This window comes from Schistocerca cancellata, chromosome 1 (genome assembly GCF_023864275.1).
Source record: "Schistocerca cancellata isolate TAMUIC-IGC-003103 chromosome 1, iqSchCanc2.1, whole genome shotgun sequence".
NCBI classification, from domain to species: Eukaryota; Metazoa; Arthropoda; class Insecta; order Orthoptera; family Acrididae; genus Schistocerca; species Schistocerca cancellata.
The window spans coordinates 331,859,621-331,887,464 of record NC_064626.1 but is presented as its reverse complement, the minus strand read 5'-3'; the positions used below and the strand labels follow the sequence as shown (position 1 = coordinate 331,887,464).

The window sequence follows — 27,844 nt, the reverse complement described above, 5'->3', positions numbered from 1 at the left end:
GTGAACTAAATCTTACATATGGGTCTGGGCCCTCAAAAAGCTGTCATGTTTGTTGCGATTATTAATAACTCCCTCCAAGATTCAAGTGTAGATGTCATGTTGTTCTGGAATTTGCTTCTAGGGAGCAGTAAATCTGATCTTTGTATTCTTTCTGTGGACTGACTGTAGATAGTCATTCCGCGTTGAAATACATAATAGTGGGTACCAAGTGGTTTCACTTTACCATGAAAACGTGTTACTTGGTAAGCTTAAAAAATCACAGTAAGAAGTTTGTATTCGATATAATATAAAAATTCTTGCTACACTTTTATTATATGTATAAAATTAATGCATTATTGCATATATACAAAAATTGTCATGGGACATAGTTGTTTTCCGCATAAACATTGAAAAATGTTATTGCTACCATTTACAATGAACAATAAATATTACACATTTTTTACAATACTTCACTTATTGTTAGATGTGCCAGTGGTTTATAACACGTGTTATCTCCCGTGCATGACTTCCCTCACCTGTTACAGAGGAAACAACTGCTGATTTAAGGTGGTTACACTAATAATTGTAAGGTAGATTGAAAATATATCCACGTGACTGGTGTAGTTACCCCAGGTCTAATAAAGAAAAGCATCTCACACTGTTCTGTAACTACTTCGAGTACGAAGGAGGATACAATTACGAATCTATAACACAAGCAGTCACCAATTATTTGGTCAAGAGACAAAACTGAATTTCACACTTTTGAATAAATTCTTCCAGCGACTTTTCTGCATGTTTTTCCACATGATGTTGCTGCTGCTGCGAATAATGCCTCACAATTGACGTTTGTGACAACAAGCCTGCAAAGAGTTGGTTCCCAGGCGCAGACATTAACTTGTCGGTAAGCTTTCACAAATTTTTGTAACGGAATATCGAGCACTTGTGCAACAGATTTCACAGTTCAGATAATTGTGTAAGATTACCTGTATCGACTCAAGCATGCTTCCACCAAATGCATTAAGAAGTACGCTTGTGAAGTTTGCAATTGCATGTTTGTCCACCTTTGTACGCTACACTGCTACAGTTCACGTCCCCATAACATGTGGCACCTTTGGCACGACCACCCACTCACAACGAATTAGTTGTTGTCACATAGGAGATGTTTTCCTGATGAGATTTTCAATTCTGAAAAGCGCTGATTTGCTGAATTGGCCAGAGGTGGGGCTGCCAGCTTCACCCTTCTGCAACTGGTCGTGGGGACTGTTGATTGCCTGTAAAAGAATTTGTCAGTGTTACTTCCTGAAAGTTTCTAAAAAAGTTACTAGCTGCGTCAGACACTGAACAATTTTTTATCAACGTCTATATGAAAAAGGCAAGTAAGGTAATTTAGACCACAAGTTTCTGTTTTTGAGCATAATATTCAAAGCATACGACAAACAATGTTTCACATTGTATTTTGTGTGTATGTGATTTAAAAAATGACTATCTCCGGTTATAGTGCGTTACTTTATACGTATTATCAGCTTTTATGCTTAAAAAGGCGAATGACTTACTACCACAGAACGAGAGAAGTTCTGGTTAAGCAAGTCTTGTTTAAGCAAGACAAATCCAGTTTTTATGTTACTGGAAAATCATTGACAGTGTAGTCCGCCCAAAGGAAATTCGCTGGTGGCATGAAAATAATAAAACTGCAGCAGACGCCTTTCTGAAAAGCCCTTTTTAATTTGAAGTATGTTGGTGTGGGTGGCGTTTACAGCAAATGTAGTATTTTTTAAACTGTGGAACAGTTCCCCTGGCAGTTATAGGGGGCTTGTAGGTTTTCACGCCGAAACAGAATTTTTCACATGTGCAGAGTACCAGTACTATTGAGAGTCAAGCTTATGGGGAAAAAACCGTTATACATCATAATGGCGATCCATTTAGTTGGAATTAACGCTTTCCCATGTAACTAATGGCATCGTTTACTGTGTTTGGTTAAATTGTATCTAACTGGCTTCGATGTTTGTTTTATTTTGTAAAACTATCGTGAGTCATACGCGCGTCAGAAGTTACTCGAAATTTTCCTTCATTATTTTTAGAAATCTTTTTACGTACAGCAACGAAACTTATGAGAATACTATTGATTCTGAATGACCGAGAAAGCAGTAAGTGAGACTAATCCCGTCATTTTAAAGCATTGAAACTACCACAGGTAAGGAGACAAGAGATCTCTATGAGAGTCGTTTTCAATGTCCTGGCGTCTGTAAGCGAGAGAGATGTTTAGGAAAAGCGGAGAAACACTCAGTTTGCCCGAATAGTAATTTTATCTGGAATTTTAAATGTTTATAGATATATAACTATTGATATACCCTTCTGAATTTGGATGAATCGGAAGTTCGATTGTTGAGAATAGTGCACTGAAAAAAACATAAATAAAGAACCCGCAAAACAGAAAAATGTATAAAATAAGGAATAAACACACACACACACACACACACACACACACACACACACACACAAATTTCAAGCTTTCGTAACCCAAGGTTGCTTCATCCCTTCCCCCTTTCCTGATAAAGCAACCTTGGGTTGCGAAAGCTTGAAATTTGTGTGTGTGTTTGTGTGTTTTTTATTGTTTATATTGTCTCTATCAACATACCAACGCTTTCGTTTGGTAAGTTACAGCTTCCAGTAACCTGAGTAAAAATTCTGTATAAAATAAACTACCCGGAAATTAAAGTGCGTTGTAAGTTTTGTCACAAGTACATTGATAATTTTTGTTCCTTAGGACCAAAGTACTAGTTAGTTGACATGACTATCACTGACACAGTTTACAATTTTTTAAATGTTTAAAGGTGACAGGTCAATCAGTTTTTGATAATCTGTGAACTTGATATATATGGTCAGAAGACCAAAATGTAGAAACTAAGAACGAATTATTTGACAACTGGTGAGCTCTGAGACAATCTGAACACATTTTCAATTGTAAATGCATGCTGATCAGGTAATTTTTCATAAGACATCAAAGCTTGAAAAATATCTTCCGATTACCAAAACGGAAAAACCATGGCAGTTCAGACAAATCTTTACTTACATGTATAACTGCATGCAATCTTTTTTTTTTTTACATAATATTTCTTAATTTATCGCCCATTTCTTTTTCTCCTTCCCCTCTTTTCTTATACTGACGTGAGAGAAGTCATGGGATAGCGATATGCACATGTGCAGTGGCGATAGTATCGTGTACACAAGCCGTAAAACGGCAATGTGTTGTGATGATGATGATGTTTGGTTTGTGGGGCGCTCAACTGCGTGGTTATCAGCGCCCGTACAATTATCCAATCTTTGCTCAGTCCAATTTCGCCACTTTCCTGGATGATGATGAAATGATGAGGACAACACAAACACCCAGTCATCTCGAGGCAGGTGAAAATCCCTGACCCCGCCGGGAATCGAACCCGGGACCCCGTGCTCGGGAAGCGAGAACGCTACCGCGAGACCACGAGCAGCGGACCGCAATGTGTTGGCGGAGATGTCACTTATACTCAGGCGATTCATGTGAAGAGGATGTGGCCGCACGACGGGAATTAACAGACTCTGAACGCGGTACGGTATTTGGGACATGGGACGTTCCACTTGGCAAGTCGCTGGGCAATCCAATATTCCGAGATCCACAGTATCAAGAATATCATATCTGAGGCGTTACCTCTCACCACAGACAACACAGTGGCCACGGTCTTCACTTAACGACCGAGAGCAGTGATGTTTGCACACATCTGTCGATGCCAACAGACAAGCAATACTGCGTGAAATAAACGCAGAACGTGCGACGTACGACGAACGTATCCGTTAGGGCAGAGCGGCGAAATCTGGCGTTAATGAAATGGGAGTGCCTATGCTAACAGCACGACATCGATAGCTCCACCTCTTCTGGGCTCGGAACCGTATCAGTTGGATTTTAGACGAATGGAAAACCATGACGTGGTCAGATGAGTTCCGATTTCAGTTGGTAAGAGCTGATGTTACGGTTCGAGTGTGGCGCAGAACCCCGCGAAGCCATGTTTGTGTGATTTTATTTTATTTTGTCGGTACCAGTTTCAATGCTTCATTGCGTTGAACCTGGTAGCGACGAAATAAAATAAAATCATAAGGACGGCTGTGGGTGTTTTTATTTTTTCTCACGATAGTAAACGGCCGTCCCAGAGACCTCCTGCTAAAAGAATGGACATACAAAAATGGATGCAAGTTGCCAACAAGCCAAAGTGCAAGCTGGCGGTGGCTCCGTAAGGATGTGGGCCATATTTACCTGGAATGGCTAGGGTCCGCTGGCCCAGCTGAACCGATCATTGGTTATGTTCTGCTACTTGGATACCATTTGCAGCCATTCATTGATTTCATGTTCCCAAACAACAACGGAATTTTTATGGACGACAATGATCTACGTCAACAGGCCACAATTATACGCCATTGGTTTGAAGAACATTCTGGAAAATTCTCGCGAGTGATATGGCCAGCCAGATCTCCCGACATCAATCCCATCGAACATTTATGGGACGTAATCGAGAAGGCAGGTCGTGCATAAAATATTGCACCGGCAACACTTCCGAAATTATGGACGGCTATAGAGGCAGCATTGCTCAATATTTCTGCAGGACACTTACGACGACTTGTTGAGTTTATGTCACGTCGAGCTGCTGCACTATGCCGGGCAAAAGAATGTCCTACACGATATTAATAGGTATCCCATGACCTTTGTCACCTTCATTGTGAAGTTGCCAATGTGAGAGACGTGACTACAAATTCTGGATTAAATGAAACTTCTGCGTTGAGAAACCGGGAAAGTGAGAATCCTCCGTAGGCGAGAAAAATTTCTTGGTCCTTTGGACTTGACAGAATTATATCGATAATTCTTGCCATCATGCACCTAAATTTAGCGAAGGGAAGTACAGTTGTAGCTCTTACTGATGTATTTGGAAACGAAAAGAGCGATGAATGTGGGTTCAGTTTGAGTGGTGTCCAGATCAAAGCAGGAGAGAAAGAAACCTTGTATGAAGAGTCACTATACGCTAATAATTTCTCCAAATGCCTGGCAGTCCATAATTACGAGCATTAACATCATAGAAGCCCAGCGGACCTGTGTTTCGGCCGCGGCATTGTGTGCACTGGACGCCGCAGACCGGGACCTCCTGGTGCGCCTCCTGCGATAATTGCCTTGCTCGAACATGTCGGCCGCCGCTGGGTCCAGCGTCCAGTAGCTTCCTGCGGGAGAAAAATTTGGAAATTTATCGTAAGTTCACTTAGGACCAAACTGCTGAGGTCATTGGCCCCTAGGCCTACACACTACTTAATCTAATAATCTAACAAACTAACTTACGCTAAGGACAACACATGCACCCAGACCCGAGGGAGGACTCGGACCTCCGATGGGGGTGGGGGGTGGGGGGGGGGAGACGTGTGAACCGTGGCAAGGCGCCTATGACTGCGAGGCTTCCCCGCGCGGCTCTGCGCGAGTTTCGTAAGCGTTATTTAAATAAAGTCGCAAATCGCAAAGACATTTGCATAAATTACACAAAATTAAAGTAGTCTCAACTGGAACGTTGTAATAATTACACTGATATAACTTTTCTGTCGTGTATGTACAACAAAACTTCAATTTCGTTCGACCTAGGAATGAAGTTATTAACCCATTTACTAGCAAAGACTACGAAGTCATAGAAACCAACGCCATAAAAACTCTAAACTGCTGAAAACTGATTTAGTGGCTATGTGAGATTGTTTATAAATCATACACAATCAGATAAGTTGTAACACCCCACCTGTTGTTTGTCTGGATTTTGCTTGTGTTCGCCCCTGTCAAACAACTTCCAGAGAAATCGGGAGTGAAAATAACGCAAGAATTGATAACACTAGATTTAAATGTCGCCCTGTCTCCCCTAATTAATCTGCGGTGGTAGTGTTGACAATAAATCACACCTATTCTTAATTCCAAACATGAACCATAACGAACACTTAGGGGGTTCAGTGATATCAGACACTTACACAGAAATAAAATAAAACAAAGGGTGAATTCAGGATCAAATTACTGAAAGTAAAAGCTCTACTGAATCGATAAATTTATTATCAAATGTTCGAATGTCTGTGAAATCTTATGGGACTTAACTGCTAAGGTCATCAGTCCCTAAGCTTACACACTACTTAACCTAAATTATCCTAAGGACAAACACACACACCCATGCCCGAGGGAGGACTCGAACCTCCACCGGGACCAGCCTCACAGTCCATGACTACAGCGCCTTAAACCTCGCGGCTAATCCCGCGCTGCATTTATCATCAACTTCAGACCAATGCTGAATAAAAACACAAATGAACCATTTACAAATTATACTCCTAGCTGGGATTGGCAGTGAACTGTGTCAAAATCGGTACAAAACGCGATCTCTTAGAAATTGGCTGACCGACTGACATAGACACAAAACGAAGAAAAGAAGAATGACTACAACCCAAAGCATCGCCAAACCTCAGTGGAAACAGCAACTGCATGTGACCCAGCTATTTAACGCTACTCCTGATGCAGTCTGAAGCAGGAGCGATCTCACTGTACTACTGCCGCTGTGGCTGTGGTCTCCAGCGGGTGAAGCGGGCGACGGCGCGGTCGTCGAATCCGGGCGTGGCGCCTCGGAAATTACACCCCTGCAATACTTGGACAACATACTGCTGACCGTAAACTTATCAAATTGCGACAATCTTCCAATGAGCAAGGAGCTGACACGGCTCATGTCCTCTCAAAACGAAAGCCCAAGACGGAAGACCTCGACAGAGATTCGAGCAAGATCGCTCTTCGCCTCTGTTTTCCCCACCAAAACTTTACCGAGCGCATCACATCCCTAGAAACGCTCAAAATACCCAGTTTCCCAGTGCTGACCAATGAACGGCCTGAGAATCGAACTATTTTCCACGATTCTTCCCTTTCTACCAAATTTCACGAGTAAACTCCGCCCAAGCCATCTGGGAGGGTCCACAGCTGCGGGCAACAACAATTTTTCTGGAATTTTTAATTCCAAAGGGACTCCTGACCTGCCCTATTTCAATTACTCGAAGGCATAAAATTAAGTCGGAACTCATCAAATATAGTGGAATGTCAGGTCTTAAATGGCTACACAGGATAATTGAAATGGCCTGGGAGTTGGGACAGGTTCCATCAGACTGGACAAAAGCAGTAATCACACCAACCTTTAAACATGGAAACAGAAAAGATTGTAACAACTACAGAGGTATCTCTTTAATCAGCGTTGTGGGTAAAATCTTCTCAGGTATTGTTGAAAGGAAAGTGGGAGTATTAATTGAGGACCAATTGGATGAAAATCAGTGTGCGTTTAGGCCTCTTAGAGGTTGTCAGGACCAGATCTTTAGCTTACGGCAAATAATGGAGAAGTGTTATGAGTGGAACAGGGAATTGTATCAATGCTTTATAGATCTAGAAAAGGCATATGACCGGGTTCCTAGGAGGAAGTTATTGTCTGTTCTACAAGATTATGGAATAGGAGGCAAACTTTTGCAAGCAATTTACATGGATAGTCAGGCAGCAGTTAGAGTTGACGGTAAACTGAGTTCATGGTTCAGAGTAGTTTCAGGGGTAAGACAAGGCTGCAACCTGTCTCCACTATTGTTCATATTATTTATGGATCATATGTTGAAAACAATAGACTGGCTGGGTGAGATTAAGATATGTGAACACAAAATAAGCAGTCTTGCATATGCGGATGACTTAGTTGTGATGGCAGATTCGATTGAAAGTTTGCAAAGTAATATTTCAGAGCTAGATCAGAAATGTAAGGACTATGGTATGAAGATTAGCATCTCCAAAACGAAAGTAATGTCAGTGGGAAAGAAATATAAACGGATTGAGTGCCAAATAGGAGGAACAAAGTTAGAACAGGTGGACGGTTTCAAGTACTTAGGATGCATATTCTCACAGGATGGCAACATAGTGAAAGAACTGGAAGCGAGGTGTAGCAAAGCTAATGCGTGAGCGCTCAGCTACGATCTACTCTTTTCTGCAAGAAGGAAGTCAGTACCAAGACTAAGTTATCTATGCACCGTTCAATCTTTCGACCAACTTTGTTGTATGGGAGCGAAAGCTGGGTGGATTCAGGTTACCTTATCAACAAGGTTGAGGTTACGGATATGAAAGTAGCTAGGATGATTGCAGGTACTAGTAGATGGGAACAATGGCAGGAGGGTGTCCACAATGAGGAAATCAAAGAAAAACTGGAAATGAACTCTATAGATGTAGCAGTCAGGGCGAACAGGCTTAGATGGTGGGGTCATGTTACACGCATGGGAGAAGCAAGGTTACCCAAGAGACTCATGGATTCAGCAGTAGAGGGTAGGAGGAGTCGGGGCAGACCGAGGAGAAGGTACCTGGATTCGGTTAAGAACGATTTTGAAGTAATAGGTTTAACATCAGAAGAGGCACCAATGTTAGCACTGAATAGGGGATCATGGAGGAACTGTATAAGGGGGGCTATGCTCCAGACTGAACGCTGAAAGGCATAATCAGTCTTAAATGATGATGATGATGATGATGATGATGATGATGATGAAGGCATAAAATTAGTGGAACGTAGGCGAGAGCACGCCCAGCAAGTCACTGCGCTGTTTTGTAAACACTGGAGGTTACTCACCTGGAGACGCGCTGTCAGGCTGCTGACCGAGCGCTGTCCCCGGTGCCTCGCATATAACGCATTGACGCAAAATCTGATGATCACAAAATCGCGTAATTCACCCTGTATTACATAGCCAGCGTACCGATGCGTTTCCACAGACATTTCATACACCGTAATCGAGAGTATTACTCCAACAGACCACAACTAATTATCTACAAAGCGATTGCGCCGCTGTCAGTCGTTTTTATTGACGTAATGTGCTCACAAAGTGATTATAGTCAAGTTAAATGGACTCATGTAAGGGGAAAGACCGTTGCCACCTTACAAAATATACTCATTCATACTGGGACAGAAAGCGGAAAACGCCAAAAGGACACTCTTTGATCGATTCTAAATGAAGTCCAGTTAAGTTTCTCGTAACTAGGGGACTATGTGAAAATGCTGGCACCCAGAGCAGTTAAGTGTACCATTCTAGGATTACTATTATCTTTGTTACTGGATCATTTCTTGTTTTGTCCGAATATCAACGTGTAAATACAGACATTAGAGCTTTTTCTCTGCGCTAGCTTCTGACGCAAAATTTATGTGTTGTTTCGTGCACACCGGAATGAAATGTGGTGGTAATGTTACTGAACTAGAAACCTAGGTCGTCCACAGGTAAAGGCCTTACGGACTGTAGGATAAAGAAAAGTATATCACTGTAAAATTATTTCACTCGCTAATTCCAGACATTCGAAATCTTTATTAACTAAAGAAATGGAGTAAGTACTCTAGATTATTTTAAAATTTTTAATCTGTTATATATTTTTGTAATGTCATGTGCTGAATGAAGTCTGTCCAGTTTGTTGAGTCACAGCAATCGTGATCCTATCCCAGTCCCCGCAAACAGATAACACAGAAAAAATAAGAAAACGCCAATTGTCCATGTCCGTGGTGTTAGAGCTTACTTAGCAAGCCAATATATTCTTAAAATTAAGCATTATGTTGCATTGTGAACATGCTGCAGATATTTGAGACATACATTTTGTCGACGCTAAAAGTTAATTCCAATTGGTGAGTTACTGGACTTAAAGAACTTCGTTTACGTTGAAAAATTGTGTCATTTTAAGCAAGAATGAAATACGAATTGCCGCTTTTTAACTCTTCAAAAAAAAAAAAATGGTTCAAATGGCTCTGAGCACTATGGGACTTAACTGCTGTGGTCATCAGTCCCCTAGAACTTAGAACTACTTAAACCTAACTAACCTAAGGACATCACACACATCCATGCTCGAGGCAGGATTCGAACCTGCGACCGTAGCGGTCACGCGGTTCCAGACTGTAACGCCGAGAACCGCACGGCCACTCCGGCCGGCTTTTAACTCTTCAATTTTCAAGTTAGTGTATCCGTATTTACCACAATATACGCACTGAAAGTGTGGAAACTGTTTAATAGTTAAACTTTCCCGACATGTTAAAAATGTTTACCACGCCGATGTCTGAACATTGCCGACCAGATATGTAGCGGAAGTTAAGACTCGTAAAAATAGCATCACGGTACTAGCATGCTGAATCTTTGAACTTGACGGCGAGAGGGACTGCAATTTCTCGTTCGTTGATTAATTTATTTATTAATTCGCGTGTCGTATGTGACATCACGCAACAGGACCTCCGGAATGTAGGGTGAATCAACACTAACAGAGAGAAGTAGCTGTTAGATGCGAATTCGGTAAGTTATTTTAGCAAATACGTATAAGTAAACTTCTGTGTTCTGCTTGTGCTTATATAAGTTGAGGAACAGATAAATGAATAAAATTAACAGAGAAGCAGCCATGTTGAGAAGAAATGGTGCTGTCTCTTCGCTTATGCTAGGTAGCTTGTGGTTATCTGCTACTACTCGATTAATATTTGCGCTATTACACTGAGAATAATCATAGAATGTATGTTATATACGTACTATAAGAACAGAGGCCTGTTGTGAACTCAAGAATGTTCTGCCGAGGTCTGTTTGAAGAACTGGGGACACTAACTACTACTTCCCAACATATTTAATCCTTAATGAATTTGGCAGAAATAGTATATCTCTTTTTCAGTTCATACAATGTACACCAGAAAGAATAATAATTCGAATAAAGATTTAAAATCAATTTCTCTGGTCCACAAAGATGTATATTTTTAGGAACACATATTTTCAATCATTTTCTAGCAGCTGTAAAATGTTTGGCCCCTAATTAAGCCGCGCCGGGTAGCCGCGTGGTCCAAGGCGTCTTGTCACGGTCCGCGCGGCTCCCCCCGTCGGTGGTTCGAGTCCTCCCTCGGGGGCGTGGGTGTGTGTGTTGTCCTCAGTGTAAGTTAGTTTGAGTTAGATTAAAGTAGTGCGTAAGCTTAGGGACCGATGACCTCAGCAATTTGGTCCCGCAGGACATTGCCACAAATTTACATTTTTTTGCCACTAATTAAGTTCAGTTTCAGAGGAGCGTAAAGGATTTTTTAGCGATCTTACAATGAAGTATCTCAGGACCGATTGTCTTACTTGCTGGTGAATCTTCCGAGCTATATGGCCGTGGTCGATAAAACGTTTTTCTTCCTAATGTTTCGTCCAGAGTTGGGTGGACATCTTGAGAGGTGCTCTTGCTTCCGTTGCAAGGTCAGCGGAGCCAGGAGCACCTCTGAAGATTCCATTGCAGTTCTGGACGAAACGTTAGCAACAAAAGGTTGCATCGAGCACGACCATACAGCCCGGAAGATTCGCCACCGATTTTTAGTGGCCAATTTGTTAGTTGTACCAACGATGTATATGCTATTATTAATTAGATAAAACTTGGTTATTGTGTAAAATCTTACTTCTGTACATCCCCAGTGCAGTAATGTGACAAATATGAGCAAGTTCTTTAAACATTTTTTTTGTTTTGATCATGCATGAGTACAGTAACCTAAGAACTGTCACCTCATTGTATCGTACAGGTAGATATTTTGTGACGAGTTTGTTATTACCTCTTAAATTAATTTTTGACGTGTTTCACATCCATGAGGATCTATGAAAGAAACATTTGCTTGTATCCTTTTAGTAAATAATTATTACGTATTCTTATTTTTGTGACATATTGTACATCCCCTCAGTATGGACCTACAGAACAAAAATCTGATATTTAAAGTGAGCGTTCTTACTTGCCATATTCTTAATAGGAGTTTTAATCTTCGTGGCCTAAATAATCTAATACTTTCTAGCAAGGTTAACTATGTAGATTACATTATTAATTTTCTACTGATTTAGGAGGGATTCCTAATTTAGATTTTCCTGCAGTTTCCTGAAATCTTATTACGCAGATGATGGGGAATTTTTTTTACAGAAGCGCACTACCATTGTCTCTCCAAATCCTTGTTCAGTCCGAGCCTGCGCTCCACCTGTAATTACTCGATTATGAACACGATATAAACCTAGCGCTACTTTCACTCAATGATTTTTATTGAGTTCAGCAGGCAGCATCACGAAGGGAAACTTCCAGGACTGTGGACGAGTCAGTGTACACGTTAACAAAAGACAAGCAATTCTTGCAATTAGAAACTCAGTCTATACACTTCACTAACAGAAACTTATCGTTGTAATGCTTAGTATTACGAGATCGCTCTGAAAAGTAATGTCTCCGAATTTTTTATGTTCACTCTTCAAGCCTTTTCAATAAAACAAACACTATTAACATTCTTCATGTCTACATATTTATTTCTCACCATAGTAAACCGGTGACGAACGCGTTTCTTCCAACGAGAGCCCAGTTTGTTGATCCCATACATCAGAATGTTTCACTTTGTTGACGGAGCCACAACCTCACCTCTACAGGCACCGCTTTGTCACTATCAAAGTGAAGTCCTCGAAGGTGTTCTTCAAGTTTTGGAAACAGATGAAAAGCGGATGGAGCAAAGTCGGCACTATGTGGAGGTTGATCGATGACACGCTATGTCTCAGTCACTGACATACCGTTACGGTACACACCGCCATGTTACACACGACAATTCGGAGCCCTCTAGCGGCAGAAGGCTGCAAAAATGTAGACTTGAATAACAAAGATGTAGGACGTCGATAACGTTCGTTTTATTTAAAAAGCCTTAAGAGTTTTCACATAAAAAGTCGGAGGCAATACTTTCTAGCAATCCCTCGTATTTACGCTTGCCAAAGGTCTTGCCGCAGTGGTAACAGCGGTTTCCGCCAAATCACCGAAGTTAAGGGGCCCCGGAACGCCCTATACTTGCAATGTTAAAATAACGCTTATAAATTACATCTTTCCTCACAAAGTATTTGAGGTAGGAAGTTGAACTTTTTACAGATTATTTATTGGAATATGGGCTACAACTTAACACAGGGATTTTACAAAATTTTAGTTCAGTTATTAAAGATGATTTTTTTTCAATTGTAATGAAAATTCACAACATTTTTTGCAATTTTTTATTTATATATTCAAAAATATACAGTTTTTTGGAAAAAGGCTGTGTTAAATTATGCAGAAGGTACTGTGTAACATTTACTGAAAGTTTGAAACAAATATGTTTGGAAGATCCTTAGAAAACATGTAATTAGTATGAGAAAATAAAAGTTTTGGGAATCGAGCGACAAAGATTGGATTAACTTTTTAGTGCATTCCAGGTCCATAGGATGGATTATCTTCATCCTCTGCAAACTCCTCCTCCAGCTTCCTCTTGTTCCTCCTCCTGTTTACTCTTGCTTGTATTTCTAGACTCTTTTCAGCCCTGTCTGCAGCCCGAAGGCGTTCCTTGTCTAAAGCAAGCATCGCTCGTACCATGTTAGAACCTATCTTCATTCCCATATTTCTAAATACCTTGCACCTTACAATGTTGCCATCATTGAAAGTCGCAACAGCAACTTTACTTTTACTCATTATTATACTTCAACAAAACAGAGACTCAAGAAACAGAATTAATTACGAATATTTTCGAGATAACGACAGAGTAAATAAACATGAAACAATCGACAATCACATCAGCGATATATATTGAACCATCACAGGTTAGCCACAACACATACTTTATCTCACATCACTAAAATGTACCTGATGAACACGGACGTTAATAATAACACCATTTGACAGCAGTTTAACAGCGCCACAGTGGGTCACGCCCATGTAGAACACATTTAAAAAAAAATTAAAAATAGTTGTAGTCTTCGGAATTGAATAAATTATATATCTATTAAAAGGTAATAGTCTGCAGATTCAGAAAACGCAAAAAAGTAAAAATTGAACTTTTCATGATTTTGAGCCTTTCCGTAGCCCCTTAAGTGCTGTCGAGCTTGGCTAGCACTTGGAAGAGTCGGCGTCCGGATTTGCCAAGTGCTGTTGGCAAGAGGGGTGCACTCAGCCCTTGTGAGGCCAATTGAGGAACTACTTTATTGAGAAGTAGCGGCACCGGTCACGGAAACTGACAACGGCCGCGAGAGCGATATGATGACCACATGCTTATCTGCATCCGGTGACTCCTTAGGGGCTGAGGATGACTCGGCGGTCGGTAGGAACGGTGGGCCTTCAACACCCGTTCGGACGGTGTTTGTCTGTTTGTTAGTATTTACGCTCAAGCCAGTTAAATTGTTCGAAACGTAGTCATAAAGTATCAATTATTACCCAGAAAAAATAAATTTAAGTGATTAAGTTTTCGTTTCTTTGCAGGTATATGTGTGCAGTCTTGGTACAAATTGAAATCAACGCCTCACCGTACTGTAGGACGACGCCAGAGGTGCAGTCCATCTCCTCCTCTAGCGGCGTACTTCGGTTCCCTGGCACGGGCATTTCAGCGTGCACCAGGATTACAGACATATAGCTACAAATAAGCAAATGAAAACGTACGTAACTTTATTTTCTTGAGATGATGGTTATAACTTTACGAATGTCCCTCATACTGTAGGGAAAATACAGAAAGTTTAGACCCAAATGGCGAATTTCAATTCTGCTACGTCGTAAGAAATGGTTCAAATGGCTCTGAGCACTATGGGACTTAACATCTGTGGTCATCAGTCCCCTAGAACTTAGAACTACTTAAACCTAACTAACCTAAGCACATCACACACATCCATGCCCGAGGCAGGATTCGAACCTGCGGCCGTAGCGGTCACGCGGATCCAGACTGAAGTGCCTAGAACCGCACGGCCACACCGGCCGGCTACGTCGTAAGATATATTTGTTGTTATAGTATGCAGCCAATTACTGCGAGAAGCGTACGGAACCCCGGATTGTTTCCTGGTCTGTAATGTCTCATTTGGCCATAAAGGTTTTGGAACAGCCGACAAAAAGGTCCCAAATAACATTATTTTCTAAAAAGAACGCAATAATAAAAAGGGTAAGTGAAAATCACTGTATCTTCCCAAAAGAGAGATATTTGATCTGCTGACGCGTTAAGGTAATTAATTTGCAACAAAACTGCCACAGAATACTGTCAGCAAATTATCTGGAATAATTTAAATTATCTAGTGGAATATCGTACACTCCGGAATTCCAGCCACGTGTTGTGGTAGTGAGGCTGCTGCTTGAGAGAAATTTAATTTTATCATTTTTTTCAAAGTAATTCGTGTTGAAATAATGAATGAAACTAAAAAAATGACAATAACAATATTTTGTCTTCTATGTTCATACAGACACAAACGATCATTTTCTGAACTAAAGAGAATTCCAATAGCGGGACTTCGACTTATAATGAAGAGTCTATTTAATTCTAACAGATTGTAACAGACGTAATTAAATATACTTCACGTAATATTGGTACAAGTGCATCCACTGTATGTCTGTTGGTGCGGTCTGTTCCTTGACTGTTTGGAGGATCTATGTAATTTAAAGTGAAAGCTGTAACGGAGTGATATTGTGCGAACGCATCCTTGCGGTAGATCATCTATAGCTTCAGTGTTTCCGGGCAGCTCAAATTAATTTATACACTGAAAGAAACGTAATAGTAATACAAGAACAGAACATAAAATGATAGAAAGCGGTGTTAATCAATGTAGACATTAACACTGATGTACGTTATCTTTTTCTTCCATAAATAATTACAGAGAGTACAGGATGATTACGAACGGATCGTGTTCGATTTAGTTTTATACTCTCTATTTACAGAATTTAGACTTTGTAATCTATCTGGAACACTGTTTTAGTCTGCCCGGAACTCTGTTGTACGGTGTATCGACCAACAGCGATACAAGTCGGCGATAACTTTGTTAGGGCATTGTTTAATGTTTATTCTGTGAACTAACACTGGCGTTAGCTATTCATTTTTTCAGATCAGGCTACGGGTAAAATACACTGCTGGTCATCAAAATTCCAAGTACTTATTGTACATATAGCAGAAGAATAAATGATTAAATTTGTAGGTGATCGTACGATTCACATTGCGCGAAATTTAGTACATAGACTTTTTAATGAAGACATCGCCATTCGACTGTTTTGTTGTTTACTTAATTACAACCCGGGTTTCGGCCTTTTACGCCATTTCCAAGTGATTGAGTTTGTGTCATTAACATATACTGCAGGACATCAAACTCAAAATTGCCCATAAATTAAGAAAAGTATTGGTTCCTCACCAAATCTGGGGAGCCAATACTGTTCTTAATTTATGGCCAATTTTGAGTTTGATTTCCTGCAGTGTATGTTAATTACACAAACTCAATCACTTGGAAATGGCATAAAAGGCCGAAACATGGGTCGTAATTAAATGAACAACAAAACAGACAAATGGCGGTGCTTTAATTAAAAAATTATTATATAACTACTCAGTAACATCAAAAACTGTTTAGGACATACAGCTGACCCTCCTCCCGGCAACAGCAACGTCTCTAACCCAGCTAGGCATCCGGTCGAAAGGCGGCTGGATGGCAGATACGGGTTCATCACTCCATGCTGTTTCCGCTCTAGGCCAGTTTACATCAATCATTGTGCCTTATGACTGGTGGCATACAACTCTCTCGACAACCCATGACCACATGCTTTCCGTGGGTGAGACATCTAAAGAAGGTGCTGGCCAACACAAAAGTCGAAGCCTTGTGTATTAAGCTAGGTCTGGACAGTGTGGGCAGAATGCAGTCTCGTGCTATCTTCTTGAAAGATGTCAAGCAGACTGCGAAAAAAGGGTACAGCCACTGGACTTAACACGTCAGAAAAAACGTCTGAAAAGACGATGTGGTGACACTCATGTTTTTAGCGTTGTCGCTGGGCGCCCCACTGACGGCGCGCTTGTCTGCTGCTGCGCCGATGGTAGCTGTACCGACGGTTAATGTGGTGCTCCGGACATTGTCTTACTGTTTCCTGTGTATGCTTGTCTTGCTGCAGACAAGACCATTTCCTGGCGCAAGGTACGTGGCGTGCCTGTACAAGCTGAACGCGTGGCTGAGTGAGCAATATGTCCTCTCGAGTGATAGTCGCGTGGGGTCCTTAACTATGGCCCTCCTGAAACCATCGGTTCCATATTCGCGTGACACTTACGGGTCCCCTACCAACGCGAGAAACAATATCGCAGAATGATAAAACAGCAGTCTCGGTGAGACACGATCCAGCCATTGTCGGATTACGACGTGTACTGGGACGTTTCTCCTTCTAACTCGAGGCGCAGCATGATACTGTCACATTCAAACAACTTTCAAATTTGATTTCCAAAAGAGAAATGTTCCGCGTAATCTTTAGCTATGTATGGAATGTAGATGCTGATATTCCTACTTGCTTTAAGGTGTTATGCTGAAATGCTACTCATTTGCATATCCATAATACACTACATGTCCACCTCTGTAGCCGACAAGGAGACACACGGCAATCGGATTTTTGTAATTTTTTATATTTATGGTACGTGAAAATCAGAACTCAAATATACGTCTCGGAAAGTAGTTATGTACAACTCTCAAAAATTCTGGAGAAAAGTGACTCAGTTCTCCGACCATGCTTAATATGGTAAAATGAGATGGATTTTTTCCACAAGCAATGTTGCTTTGTGGTAGAGGGCTCCGTGGAATGCCGGAGTTCGATTCCAGACGGTATCAATTTTTTTAACAAAGGCACTTATTCTAGGAGCATTTCTGTGAAGCGTAGAATACATAAGACGCAGGAGACTGGAAATGCTAAATCGATCCTTATTCGCGTCATTATTTTTTTTTCGTTTTTCTGCAGGTTCGAATACCTACGCCATTAAAATGTGAAATTGATCAAATACATGCTAATTAACTCATCTAATCCTAATTTCTATGAAAAGTTCATGTCTTCTTATTTCAAATTACGTACTGCACACAAAAATTCAGCTCTTATTGCAAACAGAAATTCTTAATTGCGGAACTTTTATAAAAGATTGATGACTTAAAAAATTATAAATTACATTTTGTTCATATCTTACGCTTGATATAAATGCTTTTTGAATATGCACCTTCGGTCAAGTTTGATTATACAAGGAATCGAACCCTGACTTCTCCTCTCAGCGAGCAAACACTATACCACAGAGCCACACTGCTTCTCGAATAAAAATTTACTTTATATTAGCAAGTTAATCACGACTGGAAAACTTAGCAGTTTTTCCTTTTAAAGAATTTTTTGGAAGTACATCGAACTGCTTTGGGGGAGGTATATTTGAGTTCTGAACTTCACATACCATAAATATAAAGAACTACAAAAATCCAGTAACCGTGTGATCCCCTTGTGAGTGTCAGCGTGTCTGCCTGCCTTGTGGAGTATCCGTCTTCGATTCCCGGCACTGCCAGGGACTTTTCCTTGGTGGGAGGACTGATACGGGATGCACTCGGCCTTGTGGTGCCAACTGAGGAGCTACTGGACAGATTAGCAGCCGTCCCAATGCCAAGAAACCCAGCTACGACAGGGAGAGCGGTGTGCTGACGACATGTCCCTCCATACCGCATCCAATGATGCCTTGGCCCAGGACGACACGGCGGCCGGTAGGGCCCGATCGGCCCGTCCAGGGCCTAAACTCAGATTTTCTTACTTTTTAGTACACTTCATACCAGTTTACGTTTGTTGCATACCGTTTTCGTAGTGTTGCAATTATAACGGTCAGCAGTGTAAGTTCCACCGATAAGATCTATTAGGTAGTACTGTTGACTGCGAATCTAAATTATTTTTCAGAAGCCATTACGTCAGTGTGTGAAGCGATCCTCCCACTGCATATCAAACATAAACAAATGCTAATACGCACCTTTGCCACTGCTTGCACCCGCCTCCATGTCCCGGTCGCGTGGAACCTTGATGAAGCAGTCGTTTAGACTTAAATTATGACGGATGGAGTTCTGCCAGCCTTGTCGGTTGTCCCGGTAGTATGGAAATCGCTCCATGATGAAGCGGTAAATGCCGCTCAAAGTGAGTTTCCGGCCCGGGGAAGAACTGATAGCCATGGCTATGAGTGCGATGTACGAGTATGGTGGCTTCTCTGGCTTTGGTTGTCGGCTTTCCGCTCTTGGCACAACGGGAAGACAGCTCCACTGCAACAGTACGTGACGTGCATGAATATTTGCTGGATTTCGATACGTTTCTTACTTTGAGATTAAATAAGACTCTATAGGAACAAAAAATTATAAAATACTCCATGATTACGTGTGAGTAATAACGAAATACTTAGATACAGTTTGATTTTAAAAAGGTCCATACTACTGTGAGAGTTACTTATCCATACACAGGACACAAGATGAAAAAGTTTTAAATGGTACAATGTCGCCAGTTTCGCTTACCAGCGAGTTATCCAAGATCCTTAATTGATTCACGCTTAGCATTCTCTCAGAGCCTTCATGTTCCCGTGGAAAATATGGACCACCTCTTGCATTGTTTACCTTAAACGGCGGCTTTTAGCCATATGAATATGTGCCAACTTCGAAGGAAATATAAATCAATAGTGCATACATACTAATGCTTGTAGCAATAGCAACAAACAGAAATTATGCACTCAACGAATTGAGACATGGTGGATATATAGTGTGCCCAGGAGGAATGATCAGTAGAGGGATCTGTCAGGAACGCCCTTTTCAAGCAAGAAACGTCATGAGGACATAAGCCCATACCGAATGGTTTCCTTAATAGAAAAAACTTAATGTATATTTGTTATATGTGGCGCCGACGCATGTGTGTTACCCAGCCAACCTCTCTGACGTTTTATTCTAGCCCAACCTACGTCGTTGCTTTCAACCTCTTTGCTCACAATGTCTTTCTGCCATTATAGTTAATGAACTCCCGATGAACGTGGAGTTGCCCATGGTGTGTTATGAGTGAAGCAGTGCGAGGGACTGTAAGTGTATCAGAGAGAAGCATCGGTTATCTGTGTTTATATATGAGCTGGCTAAAATGCCAGACATTTTGAAAAATATACAAATATTTTCGGCTTCTGCGATGGTAGTGTTCCTACTGCTGCCGAAGAATACCGCGACGATTTCTGACAAGTCGAATTCCTTATCGTAGAGTGTGTACCAAAGTTTTCAGCACATTGATTGAAACAGGTATTCTTACAAGATCACATTTTTCTTCTGAACGTGTAGTTCAGCAACCGGTGCAGGAACAGCATCAATAGTTGAAACGGTGCAGCGTAGTCCTACACGCGGAAAACTTGTACCCATTTCACATACAGCATGTCAACTATATCTACAGTGGTAACAGGACCACACGACTTGAATTTTCGTACTGGTTAATGGACAATCACAATTTTTTTCCATTAACAGTATTCACTAAAGAAACCGTGTTCACGCGTAACAGAATCAACAAAACACGTAATAATCATCGATGGTCGCAGGAAAATCCACACGCTATAGTAGAAACAAATTTCTTCGATCGATGTTTGATGCGGCACGATTGGTAACATGTTGATAGGTTCTGTCGTCTTAGAAGAGCGAGTGAAGGGATAGAAGTATTTGCATTTTTTAAAAAAAAATTCGTTTGTTAAACACCCTAAGGAAGTTCATTTGACCACGCCCACTGCAACGTACATCCAGCCTGACAGAGCCGCTCCACATTTTACCAGATGAGTGAGGGAACATTTCAGCCACACCCTAATCTCTCGTTAGTACAGTTAACTAGCCACCAAGATCGCCAGACCTTACGACATTAGAATTTAGTTTATGGGGTTGGATGAACTCTGAAGTGTACAAACGAAAAGTGAATACCCTGTACCCTCCACAGAGCGAAGTGACATGATCCTCATGGATATGGAGTAACTCAAAAATATCTTAACCATGTTTTCATTTAAAAGGTAATAACAAACTTGACACAAAACATGTAAGTATACAATACACGAAGATACGTATGATAATTTTTGAAGCCATTGTAGCCACACAGCATCAAAGAGAAAATCGGTTTACAATACTTATTTAAATAGGCAACATTACTATACTCAAGATGTACAGAAGTCAGATTTTACGTAACATTCACATTATCTCGTATTATTAACGACATACAAGGAGTCACACCTAAACATTTCACCGCCAATAACTCTGGAACCACAATAGATGTTGACAAACGGCTTTCACGGGTATGAATGTATGGCAGCGGCTCACGAAAGTAACTACTAGGAGACATTCTAAACCGTATGCAAATATTGGCCTCAACGTAAACTTACGTTTTTTAAATTGTACAACCCATATTATTCCATAGGCAATCAATAACATGAGAAATAAAAATAATAAGGCGTTGGTTGCATCGTAATACGAGGGTTGTCCAGAAAGTAAGTTCCGTCTGTCGCGAAATGGAAACCACAGTGAAAACCAGAAACGTTTTATTTGCAACATTTAGGTACACCTTCCTCCTACTTCTCTACATAGCCGCCGCTCCAACTTCGAGTGTTGTATCAACTTTCCAATATCCTCGTCATAGAAAGCAGCATTGTTTTAAAATGAGGCCGCGTTCATTATCAATACGTCCCAGAGATGGCAGCACCGTACGGCAGATGGAATTTTACTGCCAGCGGGGAGAATGAGAACTGTTTTAAATACTTAAAATGGCGACGTTTTTCTTACTTGAACAGCGTGCAATCGTTCGTTTTCTGGATTTGCGTGGTGTGAAACCAATTGAAATTCATCGACAGTTGAAGGAGACATGTGGTGATGAAGTTATGGATGTGTCGAAAATGCGTTCGTGGGTGCGACAGTTTAATGAAGGCAGAACATCATGTGACAACAAACCGAAACAACCTCGGGCTCGCACAAGCCGGTCTGACGACATGATCGAGAAAGTGGAGAGAATTGTTTTGGGGGATCGCCGAATGACTGTTGAACAGATCGCCTCCAGAGTTGGCATTTCTGTGGGTTCTGTGCACACAATCCCGCATGACGACCTGAAAATGCGAAAAGTGTCATCCAGGTGGGTGCCACGAATGCTGACAGACGACCACATGGCTGCCCGTGTGGCATGTTGCCAAGCAATGTTGACGCGCAATGACAGCATGAATGGGACTTTCTTTTCGTCGGTTGTGACAATGGATGAGACGTGGATGCCATTTTTCAATCCAGAAACAAAGCGCCAGTCAGCTCAATGGAAGCACACAGATTCACCGCCACCAAAAAAATTTCGGGTAACCGCCAGTGCTGAAAAAATGATGGTGTCCATGTTCTGGGACAGCGAGGGCGTAATCCTTACCCAATGCGTTCCAAAGGGCACTACGGTAACAGGTGCATCCTACGAAAATGTTTTGAAGAACAAATTCCTTCCTGCACTGCAACAAAAACGTCCGGGAAGGGCTGCGCATGTGCTGTTTCACCAAGACAACGTACCCGCACATCGAGCTAACGTTACGCAACAGTTTCTTCGTGATAACAACTTTGAAGTGATTCCTCATGCTCCCTACTCACCTGACCTGGCTCCTAGTGACTTTTGGCTTTTTCCAACAATGAAAGACACTCTCCGTGGCCGCACATTCACCAGCCGTGCTGCTATTGCCTGAGCGATTTTCCAGTGGTCAAAACAGACTCCTAAAGAAGCCTTCGCCGCTGCCATGGAATCATGGCGTCAGCGTTGTGAAAAATGTGTACGTCTGCAGGGCAATTACGTCGAGAAGTAACGCCAGTTTCATCGATTTCGGGTGAGTAGTTAATTAGAAAAAAAAATCGGAGGCCTTAGAACTTGAATGTACCTCGTATTGTGGGTAATCAAACACTTCTCATTGGAAACGCTGCAGGGAGCGTCTTCATTGCCCCTGCAGTGTGCGACGGAGAAGTGGGTTGAAAAAGGAACTGCTCGACAGTTGTGTTATGTGGGCAGCATGACACAGGCAAAATCTCTAACCAGGCCCTCGGTACTTGGCGCGAGACGCTTTTCCCTACGCATCTTTACGCGTTCACTGTTCACTCAAAACTGAAAAGAGCGACTCGACACGATCGACAGGCATGCTAGAGACACTGCCCAACACATGTGTGCAAAGCTTTACCGGATTTTCCCAGTGGTTTCCATTTCTCGACCGATCGGAACTTACTTTCTGGACAACCCTCGTACATCAGTTACATCCCGAGAAACTGGAACGCGAAGTTGATGCGTTAAATGAACGAAACCGCAATTGCGCTTCCCACGATGCAAGCATGACCCGCATGTTGCTCGTGATTGACGGGCTAAGAGGTGAAGAACGCTGTACTTACATATTGCTATGCACACTGTTAGTACGTGGCCTGGGAAACATACATATCTCCTGTCATCCATCATGAAAACAAGGACGCGGTTTACTCTTACGTGCTTTATTGAACTTTTCGACAGTACTACAACGGGCATAGCGGTAACGAAATACCGATAACCACTGGCCAGAGTAAACAAAATTAATGGCTGTAAAAGGGTCGCACAGAGAGATACATGCTATTTGTACATAGTTGTACATCAGTTACACAATGCTACAAGCCATGTACAGGACATGTCACTCAGTATCTTTAATGACTACGACACAATTGAAACGTTGCAATTGGTGCAACGCATACATAAACGTACGGTAGTACCAACAAAACTAATATACGTCTTCTTTGTAATACACAAAATGTATGCCGGTGTACAATCTCATGTTTCACACAACCAACAAAACTAATATACGTCTTCTTTGTAATACACAAGATGTATGCCGGTGTGCAGTCTCATGTTTCACAGCCGAAACGCTACAACGTATGCTCGAAGAGATCGCCATTTACTTGGCGACACCGCTGTGCGCGCTCCATCACGGATCCACTCGCGGGTGTCAGTGTTCGTGGTGTAATTGCAGCACGTGTAGCGGTAATCCAACTTTCACCTGTCACCAGCTAAAAGACTCCATTGGGGTGAGGTCCGGCAACCGTGGTCTAAATCCCTGAATGGGGCTGCCCCGTCCAATCTACCGATGTCAGGAATGTTGGTTTAGTGCCTATCGTGCCACCATAGTATTATGCGCAGGGCCTCCATCACGTTGATACCACATCATTTGACACAAATGAAGGTGTAGGTCTTCCGTCAGTCCAGATAAGGTAAATCTCAGGAACCGCTCGTAGTGTCGACCACTAAGAGTGCCACCAATGAAATACAGGTCAGTGATGTGGTGTCTTATAGTACCACACCACACACTGACACTCCACTGACTGAAGTTCAACCTGGCGAATCCAGTGGGGGTTTCCTGGTGACCAGTAGTGCACATTGTAGAAGATGACTTTCCCACGGTTCGTAAACGTGGTCTCATTGGTAAACAGTACCCTACGCAGAAAGTTATGCCCTTGCCGCGGAACTCACTGACAATATTCCAGGCGAATGTGAACGTCGTCGCCATGGCGGCCTTGATGTAGCGCCACGTGATATGGGGGGACCTACGCCTTTGCAGGATACGCATCACGCTGGTTTGAGGGATTTCCATCAGTCTCTCCATTTAACGAATACTTGCATGGGGGTTTACTGCAGTGGCCGCCAGAACAGCTATCTCTGGTCTTTCAAGTGTTATGCCGTCACCCCGGATCCACGTTCGTGGAGACAACCGCCCTGTCTCGTGAAGCCTTCTAACAATATTCATGAAGATAGCACAGGTCGGATAACGTCTGTTAGTGTACCGCTGGGCATACACCTGTGCAGCACGTCAGCCATTTTGGTGACATTCTCCGTACAGTAATATCACGTCAACCATTTCCTCATCTGTGAATACCGTGTTGAATGCCTAGAACGGATGGACACCAATTGCAATATACAGTATACCGGTGCCATGCATCTATATGTACTTGCACACAGAACAGCCTGCTTCGTAGTGAGCCATTCCCACATACAGCGCCGATTGTGACCCGTCCTTGCACACAACTGCAAAGGCGAAAGGTTGACCTCGGCGGTGTAATGGGGCGGCGTACACCGACCGGCAGTGTTCCGTAGTCTGCATGTATTGCGGCAGGAATCCCTATTATTACTTTCTGCCCTCGTAATAACAGTGAAAGTAAGAATATGTACGTCAATCATAGCACGATTACGAGCAACGTGCGGGTCACGCTTGCATCGCGGGAAGTTCAATAGTGGTGCGTTTCGTTCATTTCACGTCAGTTTTGTGTTCCAATTTTTGGGGATGTAATTGATATATTATCATGCAACAAACGCTATTATTATTGTTAGTTCTCAAGTTATTGAGTGCGTATGGAATAAAATGGGTTTTCCATTTTAAAAAAATGGTACGTTTCTCACATGTGTGAGACAGGTTCTGCTCTATCTTCCTACCACAGTTGCGCAAGGATGCTCTGTGAGTGTTTTAGGAATTTTTGATGAACAGAGTTCAGAAGAGTGCAGCAGTACGGACAGTGTAATCAGCCAATGATCTCATGTTGGTTCCTCTACACTCCCTGTGTAGGAATAGTGACTGCTAACATAAATAAGTGTATGAGTTCAAGAATAGCTGTATGTTAGCAAAAATGAAAATCTTAGATTTTGATTATTCATGTTTACATTTTGCTCTAAGTATGACTTCATAATTATAATATGTACAGGATGGTAAAATATTGATAAAGAGTGTTCAAAACTGTGAAGCGAAATTCCTAACTATTCTAAGATTCATTAATAGTAAGATGGTTGATGACCACGTCTGGGGGGGGCGATAAAATACAAACAAATTAAATACAATTGGGGCAAATTTAGCTCAATTAAGCTAAAATGCACAATTAAAATAACCAAATAATGGACGGGAGTCGGTAAAGATCAGTCAGAATGAAGTACACAACTAAACAATTCAATAACTTGCCGCACTTAGTGGCCACGTGGTTTGAGGCGCCGTGTCACGGATTGCGAAGCCCCTCCCGCCCGAGGTTCGAGTCCTCTCTCGGGAATGGGTGTGTTGCATATCAACAGGATTTGTACAATTTCACGTAACTATGTCGTGTGACATATCAGTTTAGCTAAGATTGTTTCAGGAATTCAATATATGGTGTGTTATTTGCCTGACACCTTACATGTCACCACCCTTCCATGATAATTTTTGTACTGAAGTTAGACAATGGTTGAGGCTTTGTCTAACTCGGACAAAAATTACACTTTTTTTCAAGCATTAAATATTGGTCAGCCACTTGGTGTATTCCTTATTCTATTTATTTCTACTGGTTTGTATACTTTAATTTTTAACATTGTTAATGATTCAATTGTCTCCATTAAGTGAAGACTATGTTTTTTAAATACTGATATTAATTTCTTTTTATTATTTATTTAAATGTATTATGTGGATTTTACACTTTGTACTGAAGATGAGGAGCTTTTCACATCAATCTTCTAATATTAATCTCAACCTTTTAGCTAATAACTGTACATTGTAGTTTTATTTCTGATCTATAAATTTACCTAAAATTTTAAATGACTTTACACATAATACAAACAATGCAGTGTGTACAGTCAATTACTACAAATATTACTAGCAAAAAAAATTCTTTTAGTAAACCCTACTGATATGAAATTTTTAAAAATTCTGTGTTAATAAACCATACAAATTTCAAAAATATTATAGTCACAAACAATGTTACTCACACTTAGTATTCTAGAAAAATATTATTCTCATAGACAAAGTGGTTTTTAAGAAATATGGGGTTGATAATTGTGCATGAACAAAATGTTAAAATACTACACTCATAGACAGTAAATTAACTTTACAAAAATGCTACTTCGGTATAGGTTTTCTTTTTAACATATTACTATAACTAAAAGTACATAAAACATTTCTTAACAAAAGATTTCTTCTGCATGAATCATGAAACAAAGGTTGTGGAAAGACTGTTATACAGTTCATATTCAGACACTTACGCACATTGTATAGAGAGATATAAACTGTATCAAATCGGTATAAATAATCGAAGTCTTACGTTAATGGTAGTGTTTTTTTCAGCTTTTTCAGTGTGTGACACTGATCTTTACCTAATTTTGACCATTATTTTCACACGATGTCTACGAATGTTCTTGTATGAGGTTGGCGACGAATGTCTTTGCATGAAGCTGAAGGACTTGTGTGAAATGTTCGTCGCCAGTCCTTTTGGCAGGCAGCGTCATTCTTCGTCGAATTTTGCCGTAGTTTGGTGTGGCCCTCATAATAATGAGGACCTCTTAGTGCGGAGTCTCGTGGATTATTGGCTGTAAGACACGTATATCTCTTCTTAAGCAGCTGCTGACGGTATTTATTTCTTTATAGCACTTCGCAGACAACTAGTTTACAAAAGGATGGGTATTTGGAAAGGTGTATCTTGAAATATTTTCGTCCATCTTCTCTCTTCAACATCAGTCTTGGGACTCTTCATCTTCTGTTCTTCCAAGCGTCTTGCTGTCCTCAGACTTGAACCATGTCTCTTCTCTGGGCAGGATGTAGCTAATTATTGATTACTAGTTGTTTTGAAGTTTCTCATTCATTAGTGTTTCACTTGGTTATTACGACGTGTAATTCAGCATAGACACACTTTCCTTCAGCTCTGTACTTTAAAATAACGTCACAGTCTGGTGGCGACAGTGCGATTTTAGATGTGATTGTCTTTGTTAAATTGTGCCTTAGCCAAGCCGGGGTTTCGACAAGGTGTTTTGTTTTTACTTAGCGCACTTTGACTGCTGTTCTGTTTTCTTGTGGCCCGTCGTTCCCTGCCGTCCTTTCGACTCGTGTAGCGGCCGAAAGTGAATCCTCGCAAGGCCTGGACCCAACATCGATCTCCTGCTGCTCATCCACCCTCCTTGTACAATTTTTTTTTATCGCAGCAAGGTTGCTACCGCAGTTAGGAACAAGGATTGCTTTGGTTACAAATCACCATCCTCCTCTTGCTCTTGGCGGCGCCTCCGCATCGTAGAAGATCGTTGATCTCG

At 41.4% G+C, this 27,844-nt stretch overlaps 1 protein-coding gene across 1 annotated transcript in view; it reads right to left on the bottom strand.

The window, feature by feature from the left end:
* Positions 1–308: 308 nt before the first annotated feature.
* Positions 309–27,844, bottom strand: part of LOC126174804 (forkhead box protein L1-like) — a 131,989-nt gene continuing 104,453 nt past the window's right edge. Inside the window, exons 3-5 of the mRNA XM_049921216.1 lie at positions 18,777–19,059; positions 5,090–5,214; positions 309–1,250 (exon numbers count right to left, since the gene is read on the bottom strand). Coding sequence (XP_049777173.1) covers positions 1,128–1,250; positions 5,090–5,214; positions 18,777–19,059 — 531 coding nt within the window. The 3' untranslated portion in view covers positions 309–1,127. The remainder of the gene's footprint in view (positions 1,251–5,089; positions 5,215–18,776; positions 19,060–27,844) is intronic.